The sequence below is a fragment of the Chenopodium album genome, chromosome 9 (assembly GCF_948465745.1).
Source record: "Chenopodium album chromosome 9, dcCheAlbu1.1, whole genome shotgun sequence".
In the NCBI taxonomy this organism is placed as follows: Eukaryota; Viridiplantae; Streptophyta; class Magnoliopsida; order Caryophyllales; family Amaranthaceae; genus Chenopodium; species Chenopodium album.
In genome coordinates, this window is record NC_137842.1 from 51,896,160 (window position 1) to 51,910,203 (window position 14,044).

The 14,044-nt window shown below is 37.3% G+C and overlaps 2 protein-coding genes across 2 annotated transcripts; one reads left to right on the forward strand and one right to left on the reverse strand.

Moving 5' to 3' along the window:
• Positions 1 to 2,536: 2,536 nt before the first annotated feature.
• Positions 2,537 to 4,048, reverse strand: LOC145557711 (uncharacterized). Its single transcript, XM_081618883.1, has 2 exons — positions 3,089 to 4,048; positions 2,537 to 3,001 (listed from the first exon to the last, which is right to left on the reverse strand). The coding sequence occupies exons 1-2, from the start codon at positions 4,046 to 4,048 to the stop codon at positions 2,537 to 2,539; spliced, it is 1,425 nt and encodes a 474-aa protein (XP_081475009.1).
• A 1,239-nt stretch (positions 4,049 to 5,287) lies between these two features.
• LOC145558558 (protein CONSERVED ONLY IN THE GREEN LINEAGE 160, chloroplastic-like) lies at positions 5,288 to 12,882 on the forward strand. Its single transcript, XM_081619833.1, has 10 exons — positions 5,288 to 5,875; positions 9,827 to 9,873; positions 9,975 to 10,050; positions 10,134 to 10,229; positions 10,346 to 10,426; positions 10,568 to 10,659; positions 11,259 to 11,354; positions 12,125 to 12,193; positions 12,285 to 12,470; positions 12,672 to 12,882. The coding sequence occupies exons 1-9, from the start codon at positions 5,522 to 5,524 to the stop codon at positions 12,427 to 12,429; spliced, it is 1,056 nt and encodes a 351-aa protein (XP_081475959.1). The 5' UTR covers positions 5,288 to 5,521; the 3' UTR covers positions 12,430 to 12,470; positions 12,672 to 12,882.
• Positions 12,883 to 14,044: the final 1,162 nt, after the last annotated feature.

Below are 14,044 nucleotides of genomic sequence, written 5' to 3' on the forward strand. Positions count from 1 at the left end.
TAATGACTATAATTATACTCCTAAACTACTCCCCAAAGTTATAGGTCATAAGCACACTGCACATTTTTAAGTTGTGGTACAATGATTACACTGATGTTTTAGAGAAAATCTCTATCCAAAGTGTCTTGTGTCTATTTCGACTTTAAGGACCTGTTCTGATTTATTGAACTAATCTGAACTGAACTGAACTAATTGGAGCTGAACTAAACTAAACTGAATATTATATGAGAGAAGGAAATTAGGAACTGAATTGAACTGAACTGATTGGAGCAAAACTAAACTCAACTGAAATTAAGTTGAAGAGAACAAGCCCTAATTAAGTGACTTTTATTGATATCTTATAAAATGTTGTTGTTAGTCTTGATTTCAATTGGGTATTGGTGTATTGACTGAGAACTATATCAACACCAACAAAACTTAAATACTACCTCCGGTCCAAATTAGTTGCAACTATTTCCTTTTTGGGCCGGTCCACATTACTTGCAACTTTCCCATTTTTTTCCTTATTTAGTAAGTTTTTATAGGTAAAATTACAATCTTACCCTTACTTATATTTATAACCTATGTTATTATACTACTAACCTAATATAATTACACTTCCTAACTAAGCAATAAGATTAATCATTCCCACCAAAAAAACCCCCAACTCTTTAAATTCTACATCATCCCAACGAACTCAATTGAATGCTACAACATTTAATTCATCAGATGAATATGGTTGGGTGCATTTATTCTGGAGATTTTTCTAGATTATATTCCCCCCCCCCCAAAAAAACCCTAGTTCATACTTTTCTCACTCCACACTCTTCGCCATTTAGGATCTCCTCTTTCTCTCTCTCTCAAACTCTGTCACTGTTGTTGCGATCTGGGTTTTCTCCTTCCTTCTTCTGTTCTGTTCTTCTACTTCTTGAGTCTCATAGTGTCTAGTTCAACGGACAAAGAACTCGATCTTCTTTGCCATGAGACCCTTGAATCAACTGCATCTAAGCGCCGATCTGGGCGTGTTGCCAATAAGCCGCAGCGAGGAACAGGAAACATGAAACCCGTTCGTCGTGCTTCAGTGATTGCGAGGAGGAAGATCCGTGGTGCAAAACTTGCTGAGTTGAGCGATGAGGAGGAAAAGCCTCAGGAAGTGGTCCATGTGGCTATGGCCGCTGATGAACCACCACTTGAGGTGGTTCCAATTGCTGAGGTTCATCCTGTTCCTGCTGCTGTAGATGTTGAGGGTGAGGTCTCCGCTGCTGGATCTGCGACTGGGGAGTCAAACCTAGTAGATCTGGAGGTTTCTGAGGTGGCTAAGCCACCTGAGTCCCACGACGACGGTGAAGGGCCTTCTAACGGAGCTAAGAGGATCAAATCTGGTCCACCTGGAGGGATGTCGAGGGAAGAGGTGATTGAGGCGTACCTGCAGATCTACTACCCTCAGTTCAACCCTCCTCCTAACTGATTGCGCAGCGTATACTCTATAAACCCTAATTTATTTTTGTTTTCCTTTGGATTATGTTTGGTTTGTTACGGTGGTGATTGTCTTCCTTTGATGTTGGATCATGTTTTGTGTGTGCTGGTAAATCTCAAAATTGTTGTTGTATTGTGTTGTGTATTTGCTGTATTTATAACTTGTTGTTAGGTTACTTGGGTTTTGCACTGTATGATATTTTGTGGAATCTGTTGGTTGTGAGTTGTTGGTGGCTTGTGTGTGGCTCTGCTGTATCTTGAATGCTGATAGGGTTGGGGTCTATGTTGTCTTGGTTATGCTGTGTCTTGTGTGCTGGTATGGTTGTGCTTTGTGTTGTCTTGTTTCTGCTCTGTCTTGTGTGCTGGTATGGTTGTGCTCTGTTTTGACTTGGTTCTGCTCTGTATTGTGTGCTGGTAGGCTTGTGCTCAGTCTTGTGGATTATGTCCTGCTATGGTTGTGCTCTGTCTTGTGGCTATTGTGGTGCTATATATGGTTGTCCTAGGGTTGTGCTCTAGGTTGCTATTGGTTGTAATTGTGTTAGTTGGACCATGTCAAATGTTTAATGCTGAACACATCCCTTCTGAGTCCCCTGGTTGATCATAGATGCATGTACTAGATGGCCTTCCTTAGCATTTGAGTCCCTAAAATGCATTGAGTCCCCCCAACTGTAAATGCATACCTTGTTTATTTTCCAAATGATGATGGGACTCACCTGATAGCTACTTAGGTGGTGTGGATGCTCTTGTAATCTCTGTATGAGGTTTTGTTGAGGTACCAACACTCACTAAAGCTTTGACTGAAAAAACACCCATTCTGATGGAAATATTAGTTACAAAACATTTCAATGCGTGGGTTGATTACATGTTTCACTAAACAAAATATTAACAGTATAATGAATACATGACTGCCTAATAAATGTGTAACTCGTATTTACCAAAAGGACACATAACCTAGACATAAACTCACTCAAAAAGTTGTTAGAATATTAAAAGGTTATGTGTGGCATTCATGTGTTGAGTCCCTAATCCATTTGCATTGTTCTCCTCATGTGCTTCAGTCAGCATCCACTTCCATGTGTCCTTAATCATCACCAATTACTGTCACTGAATCTAAATATTGAACAACTTGACCAATGAGATTCCTGTCAACTTCTAGTAACTGTGGTAGTAGACCTTGACTGTCCAAACTTCTCTTCTTCATGTGAGGGGGAGAGAAGTTGTTCCCACCTTGCTTCTCTAGTATCTTAATCAAGCATGATTGTAGTGTGATCCATGTGTACTTGTTCAAAACTGGATCAAACTCTTCAAAAGCTCTAGCAACTTCCTTTCTGAACTCATCTAGATTCCTTGGGAATGATTGGTATTGTAGTGATTGAATGACACTAAACAAACCTAAATCTAACACATTTGTTTCTGGTGATTGAGCTGGTTGGAAAATGAATTGAATGTTGAATCCATGTGCTTGACCAGCTGCCTGAAATTCTTCATCTTTAGGAACTTGATGAGGTCTTGCATTATCCCATTGAATGAAGATATCCTTAGGTAGCTATTCTGGCCACTTTTCATAGATAGTTGGAATCACATGTGTTAGTAGCATGTCCCTAATGCATTCTTTTGTGACACTTTAAAGTGCCTTTGTCTCTAGAGTCCCTGCATCTCTGTTTTTGCTTTTCTTTTTGGCCATTTTATACTTGACAAAAGGAAATAGACCATATTTACCATCATGTACCATGTTGTTTTGCTCATCAAACAAGGGTTTCCCAATCATTCCCATGAACATTGCTTTTATCTTGAATCTCCTTGATTGTTGTGCCCTGTATGGATCTTCCTCAGTAAGCAACAAATAAAATGTTCTTGTCTCTGGATTAATGAAGAACCATTTTTCATCTAGATGTATCCACTGCTGCATGCCTCTGAATTTTGGGTCCCCTTCTGTTGGAATGGGATCTATGTGACTTAGGACCCATTTAAGTCTTGACACTTTGTGCTTCTCTGTAAGAGCTGGATGATTTGTGCTGGTGTGTGTTCTTAGCCTGCCTTGTTGCCTGAGTCTGTGCAGTGCTGTCTTTGGTATTTTGAGGGCTGCAACATAACCTCTCTCTGTCCCTCTCTTGTACAATGGTACTGATGTTAGAAATTCATCTGTGTACACTTTTGGTTTGGGTCCTGTCCTGCCTAATTTTTTGGTATTAACATCAACAACAGTACCTTCAACAAGAGATTGTTTGATTACCTTGAACCACCTTGTTGTTGTTGTTTTGTGCACTGAATGTTTTCTAGTCAAATTGGCTAAGAAGCCTCTTGGCAGTGAGTCCCCCTCCATGTGCAACATAATCTCATCAACAAGTGCTCTTTTCTCATCTACATTCATTTCTCTGCTTGCTCTGACATGCTGTTGTGCTTCTTCATTGTTTGCATCATCATCTGCATCATATCCATCATCATTGGCTTCCTGTTCTTGATCTTGATCATCATCTGAATCGTACCACCATGGATATTCTTCTTCAATTTGTTCATCTTCTATGAATTCATCATCCAATGCTTGTTGATGCTGAATGTACTCATCCATAAGTTCATCTATGAACTCTGCCATGAGTCCCTCCAATTTTAATTTTTTAGGGTGGCTTTTTGGTGATGAAGTGGCGACTGGTTTTTTTTTTTTTTTTTTTTGTCGGTCTTCAACGGAGCCTATTCCTGTAATAAAAGAAGCTCCATCTACTAACACAACTTTAGGAATTAGGAAAATGCTAATCTTGATTTAGAATGATGTAATTTGATAGGGCTGCCTGTATTTTGAATTAACAAAACATTGTTTCTGATGTAACCTAACTTAACTATCCTACCCCCCAACCCCTCCCCAATTCCCCTAATAATGTTATTTTGATATGGGGTTTTGGAAAGGATGCCCTCCTTTTATAAGAGGCATTTTGTTAGAATGACATTGAAAATTTCGAATTTTGGGGGAAATTGGAAAAAATTTGAATTTGGGGTGAAAATTTGGGAGGGAAACAAAGTGGGAAACAAATTTCCCATATGTTTGTATGCTGCCAGAATCTCTTGGTGGGAAATTCCCACTAAATATCAGAAAGTCCAAGTGGTCCAAAAAAGTCAAATTATGGGACCACATGTATTCCCTCCATATTACTCCCCTAATTACTTACCCTTACTTTTTCTAATCAACCCCCTTAAAAGTTTTGCCTCGGCCTCCGCAATGACCCCCAAAGTTGCAACTAAAATGGAGCGGAGGTAGTAATTATTATTGACGCGAAACTACATAGTTAAACATCGGATACAACTCTTAATTACTCCATACTAATTGTAATTACTAAGCAAAGTTAACTAACCTTAGATATTTTGTACTTTCAATAAACTAGACAATACTACTATCTTAAAGGTAAACGGGGAATTTTAAAGGGAGGAATGTTAGGCATTTAGAAATGCATAACAAAGGGTATTCATGTAATTATGCATATGTACAAACGAATAAATATTCTGATATCATTGGATGATCAAATGGTACCAATGAATATACAGTGATACTATATACACATAATGGGATTATATATGCATTGAGTTGTACTAAATTTATGCGTAACTAGTACTACTAAGGATTTAATGGTACTATATAAACTTTCAGTGGAACAATCAGCATGTAGTTCCCCATCACATGATACAATCCGACCAAAAAATAGGTGTGGTCCACCTACACGCCTCTCTCTTCCTATATCTCTCATCTTTTCTCTCTCTACCATCATGTGTTTTTATAATATTTTAATCAATGTTATGCATTAGTAAATGCATAACTTTCCTCCATTTCTAGTTTCTCAAGGATAAACTATAATAACTCCAAATTGAACCAAAAATCTTATTTCCAAAGTGATTTGGCCATTGGGGGAATGAGTGGATAGTAACATATGAACATCAATATCAATCTCAACCCATAAGATATTCCTATTTTTCTCCACACTCTAATTCAATCTCCACATACTTTATTGTGTTTCAACGAACAACAATCAAATTCAACCAATTTCCCCACTTCTCAAAATCAAATTCATCTCACAAAAAAATGACAATCCTAAACTATGTGACAGTATACTCAAGCGCAACACCAATATCACAAGACTCACCAACACCATCACCACCCAACACAATACCATCAACTCCGCCGGCGCAGCCGCCTACCAAAATCTTACTTCCGAACAAGAAGCCGGTTAAATGGAGCACCGGCGTTGCGCCGGGTGAATACGGTGGCCCACCCACCACCACCAAGCTCCGGAAGTATTGGGGTGGAGAAAAGGAGGATCCAATTACATCATCTGACTTAATTTGGAACAGAGATTTTATGCCTCAGATGGAAAAGCTTGTTCAAGATCAATCTCTAGTTGATGATTCTTCTTTATTTCCTTCTCCTCCTGTTGAGGTAATTTACTTGATTATTAGCATCACTTTTGTTGATTGATTTGATTAAATTTAAAGGGGTTTAGATTAATAACGGTATGATTCTGAAATTGGTGGTAGTGAATTAGTGATTTGTTGATCAGCGATAAGGTTTAAGTATTTAGCCATTTACGTGTTGTTTGGCAATGCTTTTTATTTATGGTTTACGGAGTAATACGTTTTAATTTCTGACATTTTAAAACTCGAAAGTTACAGTGATATCAAACGTGCCTTAATTTGTGGTCGGGTTTTGGGAATTTAAGATAAGGTTAGGAAGACTAGGACTCCGAGCGCTGATTTTTGAACAAGGGTGATGTTCCTCTAAGCTTGAAAATGGACCATATGTGGTCATTGAGAGTTCGGTCCACAATTTCACGTCTTTTTAAATCCAATTGGACACTTGGACCATGAAAGAATTTACTAGTGATAGGATTTCAGGGGGCAAAAACAAAAAAACTCAAAAATAATACTTTCTTTGTTTATACTTGCAATACACACTTTTATTACACTTATCGATGAGATAGTTAAAGTAGGTTAACAAATGAATTAAGCGATGAAATTTAAACCGTAGTAACTTATTCCTTTCTTTTTGTAGGTGTTAAAATTTTGTAAATTAATCTATCCATTTACCTAGTCTAATATCGTTTTTAACATGCGTGTCAAAGAGGTTTGTTGCAACTAAATAAAAATGGAGGAAGTACTTGTATTAGACTATTTAGTCTTCTTAATTAACCTTTTACTTACACGACATAATTAACTAATCTAGATAATTAAAAATAAACCCGGATATAATACGAATTTACGATAAGCCACTTTGGGTTGCCACCCATCCATATTTTTGGTTAAGTTTGTGTGGGTAGCGAATCGGACCTATTTACCACCCAAGACATAACCTAGCTAGCACATCACGACTTAATTTAGTATGGTTTGACTAAGTAAAATAACATGTAAATAGTCAGACAAATTTTGGATATAAATTACCCTAAACTTTATTGGCCTTTTTTTCACTCTCTTTATAGAAGGGTACCTTTAAAATTGGATTTTTCAGCCTTATAAATTATTGTGAATGCTACGTGCTTAATTAAGTCTTCAAATAATATTTCTCACTTTTTTTTTTTTTTTTTTTTTTTTTTTTTTTTTTTTTTTTTTTTTTTAGATATTTCTCACATGATCGTACTTCATTAGTTAATTAAATTAAAAATAAAGTACGAGTACAAATATTACTAGGTTTTTTTTTTTCTTAAATAATAGTACAAATATTACTAGTGGTATTATTATTATTATTATTATTTATTATTATTATTATTATTATTATTTTTGGTTACTAGTGGTATTAATTAATGGTCAATTAAACGGATAATTAGAATTTAAGGAGCCATCATTTTCCAATCAAAAATCGGAGCGTCTGTATACGAGCCGTTTAACATCCAACGGCCCACATTCATATAGGAGCGGACTTATAACGTTTGAATCCCTTCTCCAACGGTCGAAAATATTATAAACCTCAACGCAATTTTCTATCTTCATCAAAATTTCTCTGAATTCCCATTTCATCATTTCAAGACTCACATCAAATTTACATCTCTCTTTCTTTCTCTCACTTCAATTTCTTTGTAAATTTTCGAATTTGAACCCCGAAAATGAGCGTTTTACAGCAATACCCAGAAACAATGAATTCACAAGATCTTCAAATATGGAATAATGCAGCATTTGATAACGGAGAATCAGAAAATTCTGCAAATGTCAAGTTTTCTTGGTCAGGTTTGAATCCATTATCATCAATCAATCTTTCTCAATCGATTGAATCCGATTCAACTAAAGAGAATCGGACCCCTTCAATGGCGGAATCCCCGGTTTCTTTAAAATCTTTATCTGAGGGTAAGCCTTTGCAAGATAACATAGTAATTAGAAATGCCCAGAACATCCCAATTTGTAAGATGGGTGTTTTAGAAAAGGGGAATCAACTCGAGGAAAAGGATATCGATATCGAGATTGAGGAGATTGAGAAGGAGATTAATCGATTGTCATCGAGGTTAGAGTCACTACGTATCGAAAAAGCGAAACAAAATGCCAAGATGATGGAGAAGAAAGGAAAAATTGTTGCTGCTAAGTTCATGGATCCGCCAAAACAGAGTACTAGAAGCTCTAATGAACAGAACAAGTTTGAAGATTCGATGAGTTTGAGTGCTAAATTGAAGACACCGAGAAGGGGGTTAAGTATGGGGCCGGCGGAGATCATGAGAAGTGTGAGAAGAGGCATTAGTCTCGGGCCGGCAGAGATTTACTCGGCGACGAAGTTGAAGCAATTTGGGAAGCAAGATGCTATCACCCCTGGTCAGCAGAGTGCAAACAGGAGGAAATCTTGTTATTGGAAGTTACATGATGTTGATGAATTGAGGGTTACTAAAGAGAGAGGGAAAAGTATGAGCTTAAGTCCAAAAGCTCGGTCGAAAACTGCTGTTAAAGCACAAGTGCCAAAGCCTGCTGCAACTACAATTGGGTCTAAGAAGACAGCAAAGAAAGAAGATGCTGTTATTTCTTCAATTCAACCAAAGAAGCTGTTTGCTAAAGATGTTGAGAAATCGGGTCCGGCCAAGAAGCCAATTAAGAGTGGTAGAGTGGTTCCTAGTAGGTATAATCAGGTCTCAAATGGGGGGAATTCGGCTGTGAAAGAACTTAGGAAGAGGTCATTGTCTGAAAATGAGGAGGATTTTAAGAGGTCTGATAAGAAACGTGTTTCGTTAACAGAAAAGACTTCTGGAGGAGAGCAATTAGCAACTGAAAGTAGAGTGAAAAGGCGGTGGGAAATTCCTAGTGAAGTGGTAATTCAAAAGAATGTTGATCACAAGACACCTTCGTCTGTGTCGAAAATGGTTGATATGGTTCCGAAAATTAAGAATCTGCGGTGCATAAACGAGAGTCCTAGAGACTCCGGCCCTGCTAAAAGGGTGGCTGAGTTAGTTGGTAGGAAATCCTTCTTCAGTACTGAGGATGGGGTTGATGAGGAAGCTGAAGAATCTGTCTGTCAGGCTTTGAGTTTTGCTGAAGAGCAGGTCGTTCAAGAGTGTCCGAAAATTAGGATTATTCGACATGTTAATGAGAGTCCAAGAGATTCAGGTGCTGCGAAAAGAGTGTCTCAGTTAGTTAGAAGGAAGTCATTCTTCCACAATGATGAAGATGAGATGCCAGTGTTTAGTTTCGAAGAGGATGATAGTGATGAAAATTGAAACAATGGGGATGGAATAAACTTTTTATCTGATCATTTTGTTTGAATTTAGATGTCATTGTTGATATATATAAGCAGTAAGGAATGCAACTGGGGTACAGCAAGCTTGTGCTTACCTTTAATCAGTTCTACTTGTCTACTCCTACTGTAGTTTTGGCTTATCTTGGGTTTATTGAGTAGAATGATATTGGATTATGTGCTTGGAAGTTGGAAGTAAGCTTGCTTTTGCTGCTTGCAACTCAGTTGTAAAATAAATTGTGTGAATTTTTGGATAAATAAATAATTTTTGTTGGTGAATTGGGCATATAAACTGTTGGCTTATGGCACCTGGTTAATTGATTTGTCTAATTTTTCTACATTAGTTAAGTTCTTAAGCTTTTGTTACTTAAAGTTATCTGTTTAATCTAGCATTGGTGATGAAAGCTATTATGTCTCTTTCAAGTTTCAACTGGTGAAACTAGATGTCACCAGTCTTGGTACATACAATTAGGTAAAGACCTTTTGTTGCCCTGTAGTCACCTTATTTAGTCAGTTTCTAAAATATCTGACTCAAAATCGCTCATTATTTGCATCTCTCCACTCCAATTCATTCTACAGCTATGCTAAAACTACGCAAAATGAGATGGATGCTTTATTTTTCATCTACATTTAGTACTGCTGCTGACTTTTATCATGAAAATAATTACCTAACTGCTGATTCCTGAACAGGATTCCTCTGGATTTCTAAGCCTGAATAGAGTCATGAGTCTTGACAGGTATGCTATGCCTCGCAGCAATTCTTCAATCTTTATCTGCTTAGCCAATGTTGATGGGGGTAAGGAACTGAGGATACTGACCTCTGGTGAATGTGATACAGTTTAGAAGTTGATCTAAGTGCTTCTCTTAAAGTAACTCCAAAACCAGTGGTAGAACAGCCAACTGCAACAGCCAAAGTATGCTTATTGACATTAAATATTACTGTTTACCTTCTTAAAATCACTGCTAACATAGATGATCACATGACCCCCATCACCAGAATATGCAAGTCCCTACTCAAAGATGGAAACTGGCACCCACTAAGCGAGAGCAGGAGAAATGGGATAAAGCAACTAAGGCTGCAACTGGAGGCAGTGTAAGTGTCACTTATCTGACCTAATTGTTCTGCATAATTGTTCCAGATACCATTGTTTTCTTAATAATTCAGACTTTTTTAATGTGTGGAGTGCTTAACATTTCATTATGTTGTAGGATGTGATGCTTCGTGAAATAAGGCAGCCTCGGGGGGATCCAGAAGTTCTAGCTGCCCAATCAAGAGAGCAGTATTATAAGGTTGAGTTGTAACAGTTTAGTTTTACTTGCTGACTAGACCTGTCACATTATGGTGCCCTATCAGTAAATCTTTTTTTGTTTCTTTGCTTTCATGCCTCTGGTTACATGATGAGTTCCTCACTGAAGCTATCACTTCTGCAGCTGAAGAACAAACTGCAACTGCTAACAGTGGGAATTGGCGGTGTTGGATTGGTTTCATCTTATGTTTCTTACACTCCAGAAATCGCTATAAGGTTAAGTATCATTAAGTTTAAAACTCCGATCTCTTTCCTCTAGTGTTGTTACTTTGTGGTGATAAATGCTGGGATCAGTGGAGCACATAGACATTGAAGCCTTTAATTATGGGGGTTGATACACATTAATGCTCAAACAGTATGGAAAGTTAACTGATTGTGACATGAACTTCCATGATTTGATATGCTATGTGCTAGATTTTATCCTCTCGATGATTATTTTAAAAATCACATTATTCACAAATTCTTTTGCCATACATTGCAGCTAAAAATACTTTCTGTAGAATTGTAATGCTACATTCCTACATTTGCAATATTCTGCTATGTTTTGCATTAGAGGATGTTCCAGCGCCTCCTGGGTCAAGTCCAATAGTGACGTATGTGATACTGGCTGCATGGGTTAACTGAAATTTAATGTGAAGAAGTACTGCTGAATTTATTACTTTCAATTACCACTGCTGAGATTCGACTCTTGGTTTTATAAGTATCTTCTGGATTAAATTAGGGCTTCAATCTCCCCTTCAAAAACTCGTGAAGTCCTTTGATATAAGATGCCTAAAATTTTATGTGGCTAATGAATATCCCTTAATAACTTACAGTTTTGGTGCTGGATTTCTGGGTTCATTGGCCTACATACGGATGCTTGGCAACAGTGTAGACTCCATGGCCTCTTCAGGATCTAGTAGAATGATCAAGTATGTGCTGTTTTTCTTCTTCAATTTGCCAGCTTTTATTTTTATTCTGTAGCCCTACATGATGATGTCTTCAGACAATTTAAATGCTTCACTTGTGATTTTGGATCTCTGTACTTACTTTTGGTGTTCCATTTGAGAATTCAATAACAGCTATACATCAGTTGTCTGCTTGAAGTAACTTTAGGCTGTAGGCATATTATGAGGTGAACGAGTCCAAATTTTTTGTTTTTAAGTTTTATTGGGTGCAGAATGACATAATAATAAAATTTGAACTATACACAAAATTTATGCCTGAGGGTGCCTGCCCCTCAAATATGGACAAAGAGAATTTCAAGCTAAAAAAGTAAAGCTTTAAATAATACAATTAGACAAACACAGTTGGAGGGGAAAGGAGTCTTTCTTACCAAAATTTAATAGTTTTGCATAGTTGGGCCTTGATAAGTTGATAACTCACAATCTCACATTTCTAGTAGACGATGTGTCCAATGTCTGATATTCAGATACCTGATAACTGCATCTCTCTTCAATTCATGCATCAAACTTTTGATCCCCTAAAATATCACTTTGCATTCCCTACTATTGGCTGTGATGGGTAGTCCAGTAAGAGGCAGCATTAGAAACTGATCAATTCACACATTTTGAATCATAAAACCATTCCTGTGATGCAAAAGTTGTCCTTTATCAGTCTGTCAGTTTTATGTTCCTTCTGCTTTCATGTTAATGACTATGAATCTAAATTATCTGGTTTCCATTTGATCATTTGCTTGCAGGGCAGCAGTTGGGCAGCCTAGGCTATTGGTTCCAGTTGTGTTAGTCATGATCTATAACCGTTGGAACGGGTAAGTAATAGTCCGTACATGCTTGTGATGTGATTGTGAATTCAACAGGATTATAAGTTCCTCCAACAATTATTATCCCAATTGGTTGCAGGATTGCGGTTCCTCAATATGGACTTATGCACTTAGACTTGATACCAATGCTAGTAGGGTTCTTCACCTACAAAATTGCTACTTTTGTACAAGCCATTGAGGAAGCACTGACTATTGTGGGGAAGAACTCAGAGTCAGACACTTGAGCTATATTCAGTACACTAGATTTGCAATACTAATTTTTCAGGTTATTGATACTTCCACTCTTTTTGATATGCAAACTTGCCTTTTTATACTAGTTCAAAACCAAACACAATTTTTTGTGGTGAATGGTTGATTATTATTTTTTGAGTATTGTTTTACCAAAATACTCCTGTGAATTTTTTGTGGCGAATGCTGTTCGCTTGGTCCTAATTTAATGACTTGCATTTTCCTTGATGGCTTTCAGATTAAAAACAGCGGCTTGGAGGCATTCTCCATTAATCATGAAACATCCACAAGTATGCATCTACCGGCCTACAGCACAGAAAGTATGAGAAATCTAGTTATTACATTAATATTACAATTATAATATTATAATGTAAGGATGTTTGATGTAGTGCAGTAAACGTTGTGTGAAGAATGAATAGATTGGTGACAGAAACCTACACTCAGAACAACTTCACACATTCCAATCTCCCCCCCCCCCCCCCCCCCCCCCCCCCCCCCGCCGTCGTGAACAATGGCTCAAGAAATCATTCCAACAAAAAAATGAGGATTATGTATTGAAAAACCCTTACGAAGCGGTTGGTATGAGGAATGAGATATAAAGGGATGAAGAGGGAGGATAAGACAGGGACTAAATAGATGAGATTACAATTATTTTATCTCTCTTGTTTAGTTGATAGGATAAAGAAAGAGGATAAATGTAGGAAGTTCATATAGTAAACCAACATATTTTACTATATTGCCCTTTTAGAATCATCATCAATTAAACAATTGTCTTCAACCCACACCGTTCTCTCTCTCTCTCTCTCTCCAAAGATTCCAAACCTCCATTTTTATAGCACTGTTCCTTCACTCCTCCCCCATGACTCTCATTTTCTCAATTTAATTGCATAAATTGGTAACAAATTAATATTCCATCATCAAAATAACATCAATCATACTAAAACCCCATACTTTTCTCTAGAGCTGTTCATGAACGGGTCAACCCGCTAAACCCGCCCAACCCGGCCCGCAAAATAAGCGGGCTTGGACAACCATTTGAAAAAAATTGAAAATTTGGGCGGGCTAGGCCCGGCCCGTTAATATAAATGGGCGGACACGGACAAGACAATATGTACCGTGGGCTAGCCCGCCCGGCCCGTTTATTTCAAAAAGTAATAGTTTAATGATTTTTTAGTTAGTTGATTATGTAGTATATTTTAGAAAATAAATACAAAGAGACTATATTGGACTCTAACCTATTATTAGCTACAACTATTTATTTCAATTTTATATTTAATCATTATACTTGTATTAATAAATAAGTTCATTCTTTCCTTTTTTTCACTAACATATGTCACAAGTAAAATATGTTTTTTTCTAGTATCATTAGTGATCAAGAAATTTTTAAGATAACTAAATCGAAATAATATTACAATATGTAAATGATAAAAAAAATAATTAGTGTTAGATCTATGTAAAACAAATATTTTAGGCCCGTGAGCCCGCGAACAAGCTCGGCCCGTCAATAGAGCGGGCTTGGACAATTTATCAAGCCCGCATAAAAGGGCTCGGGTTAGCTACAATTAGCCCGTTGGACAAAAAATGAAGTATAGGCCCGACTCGTTTCCCGTC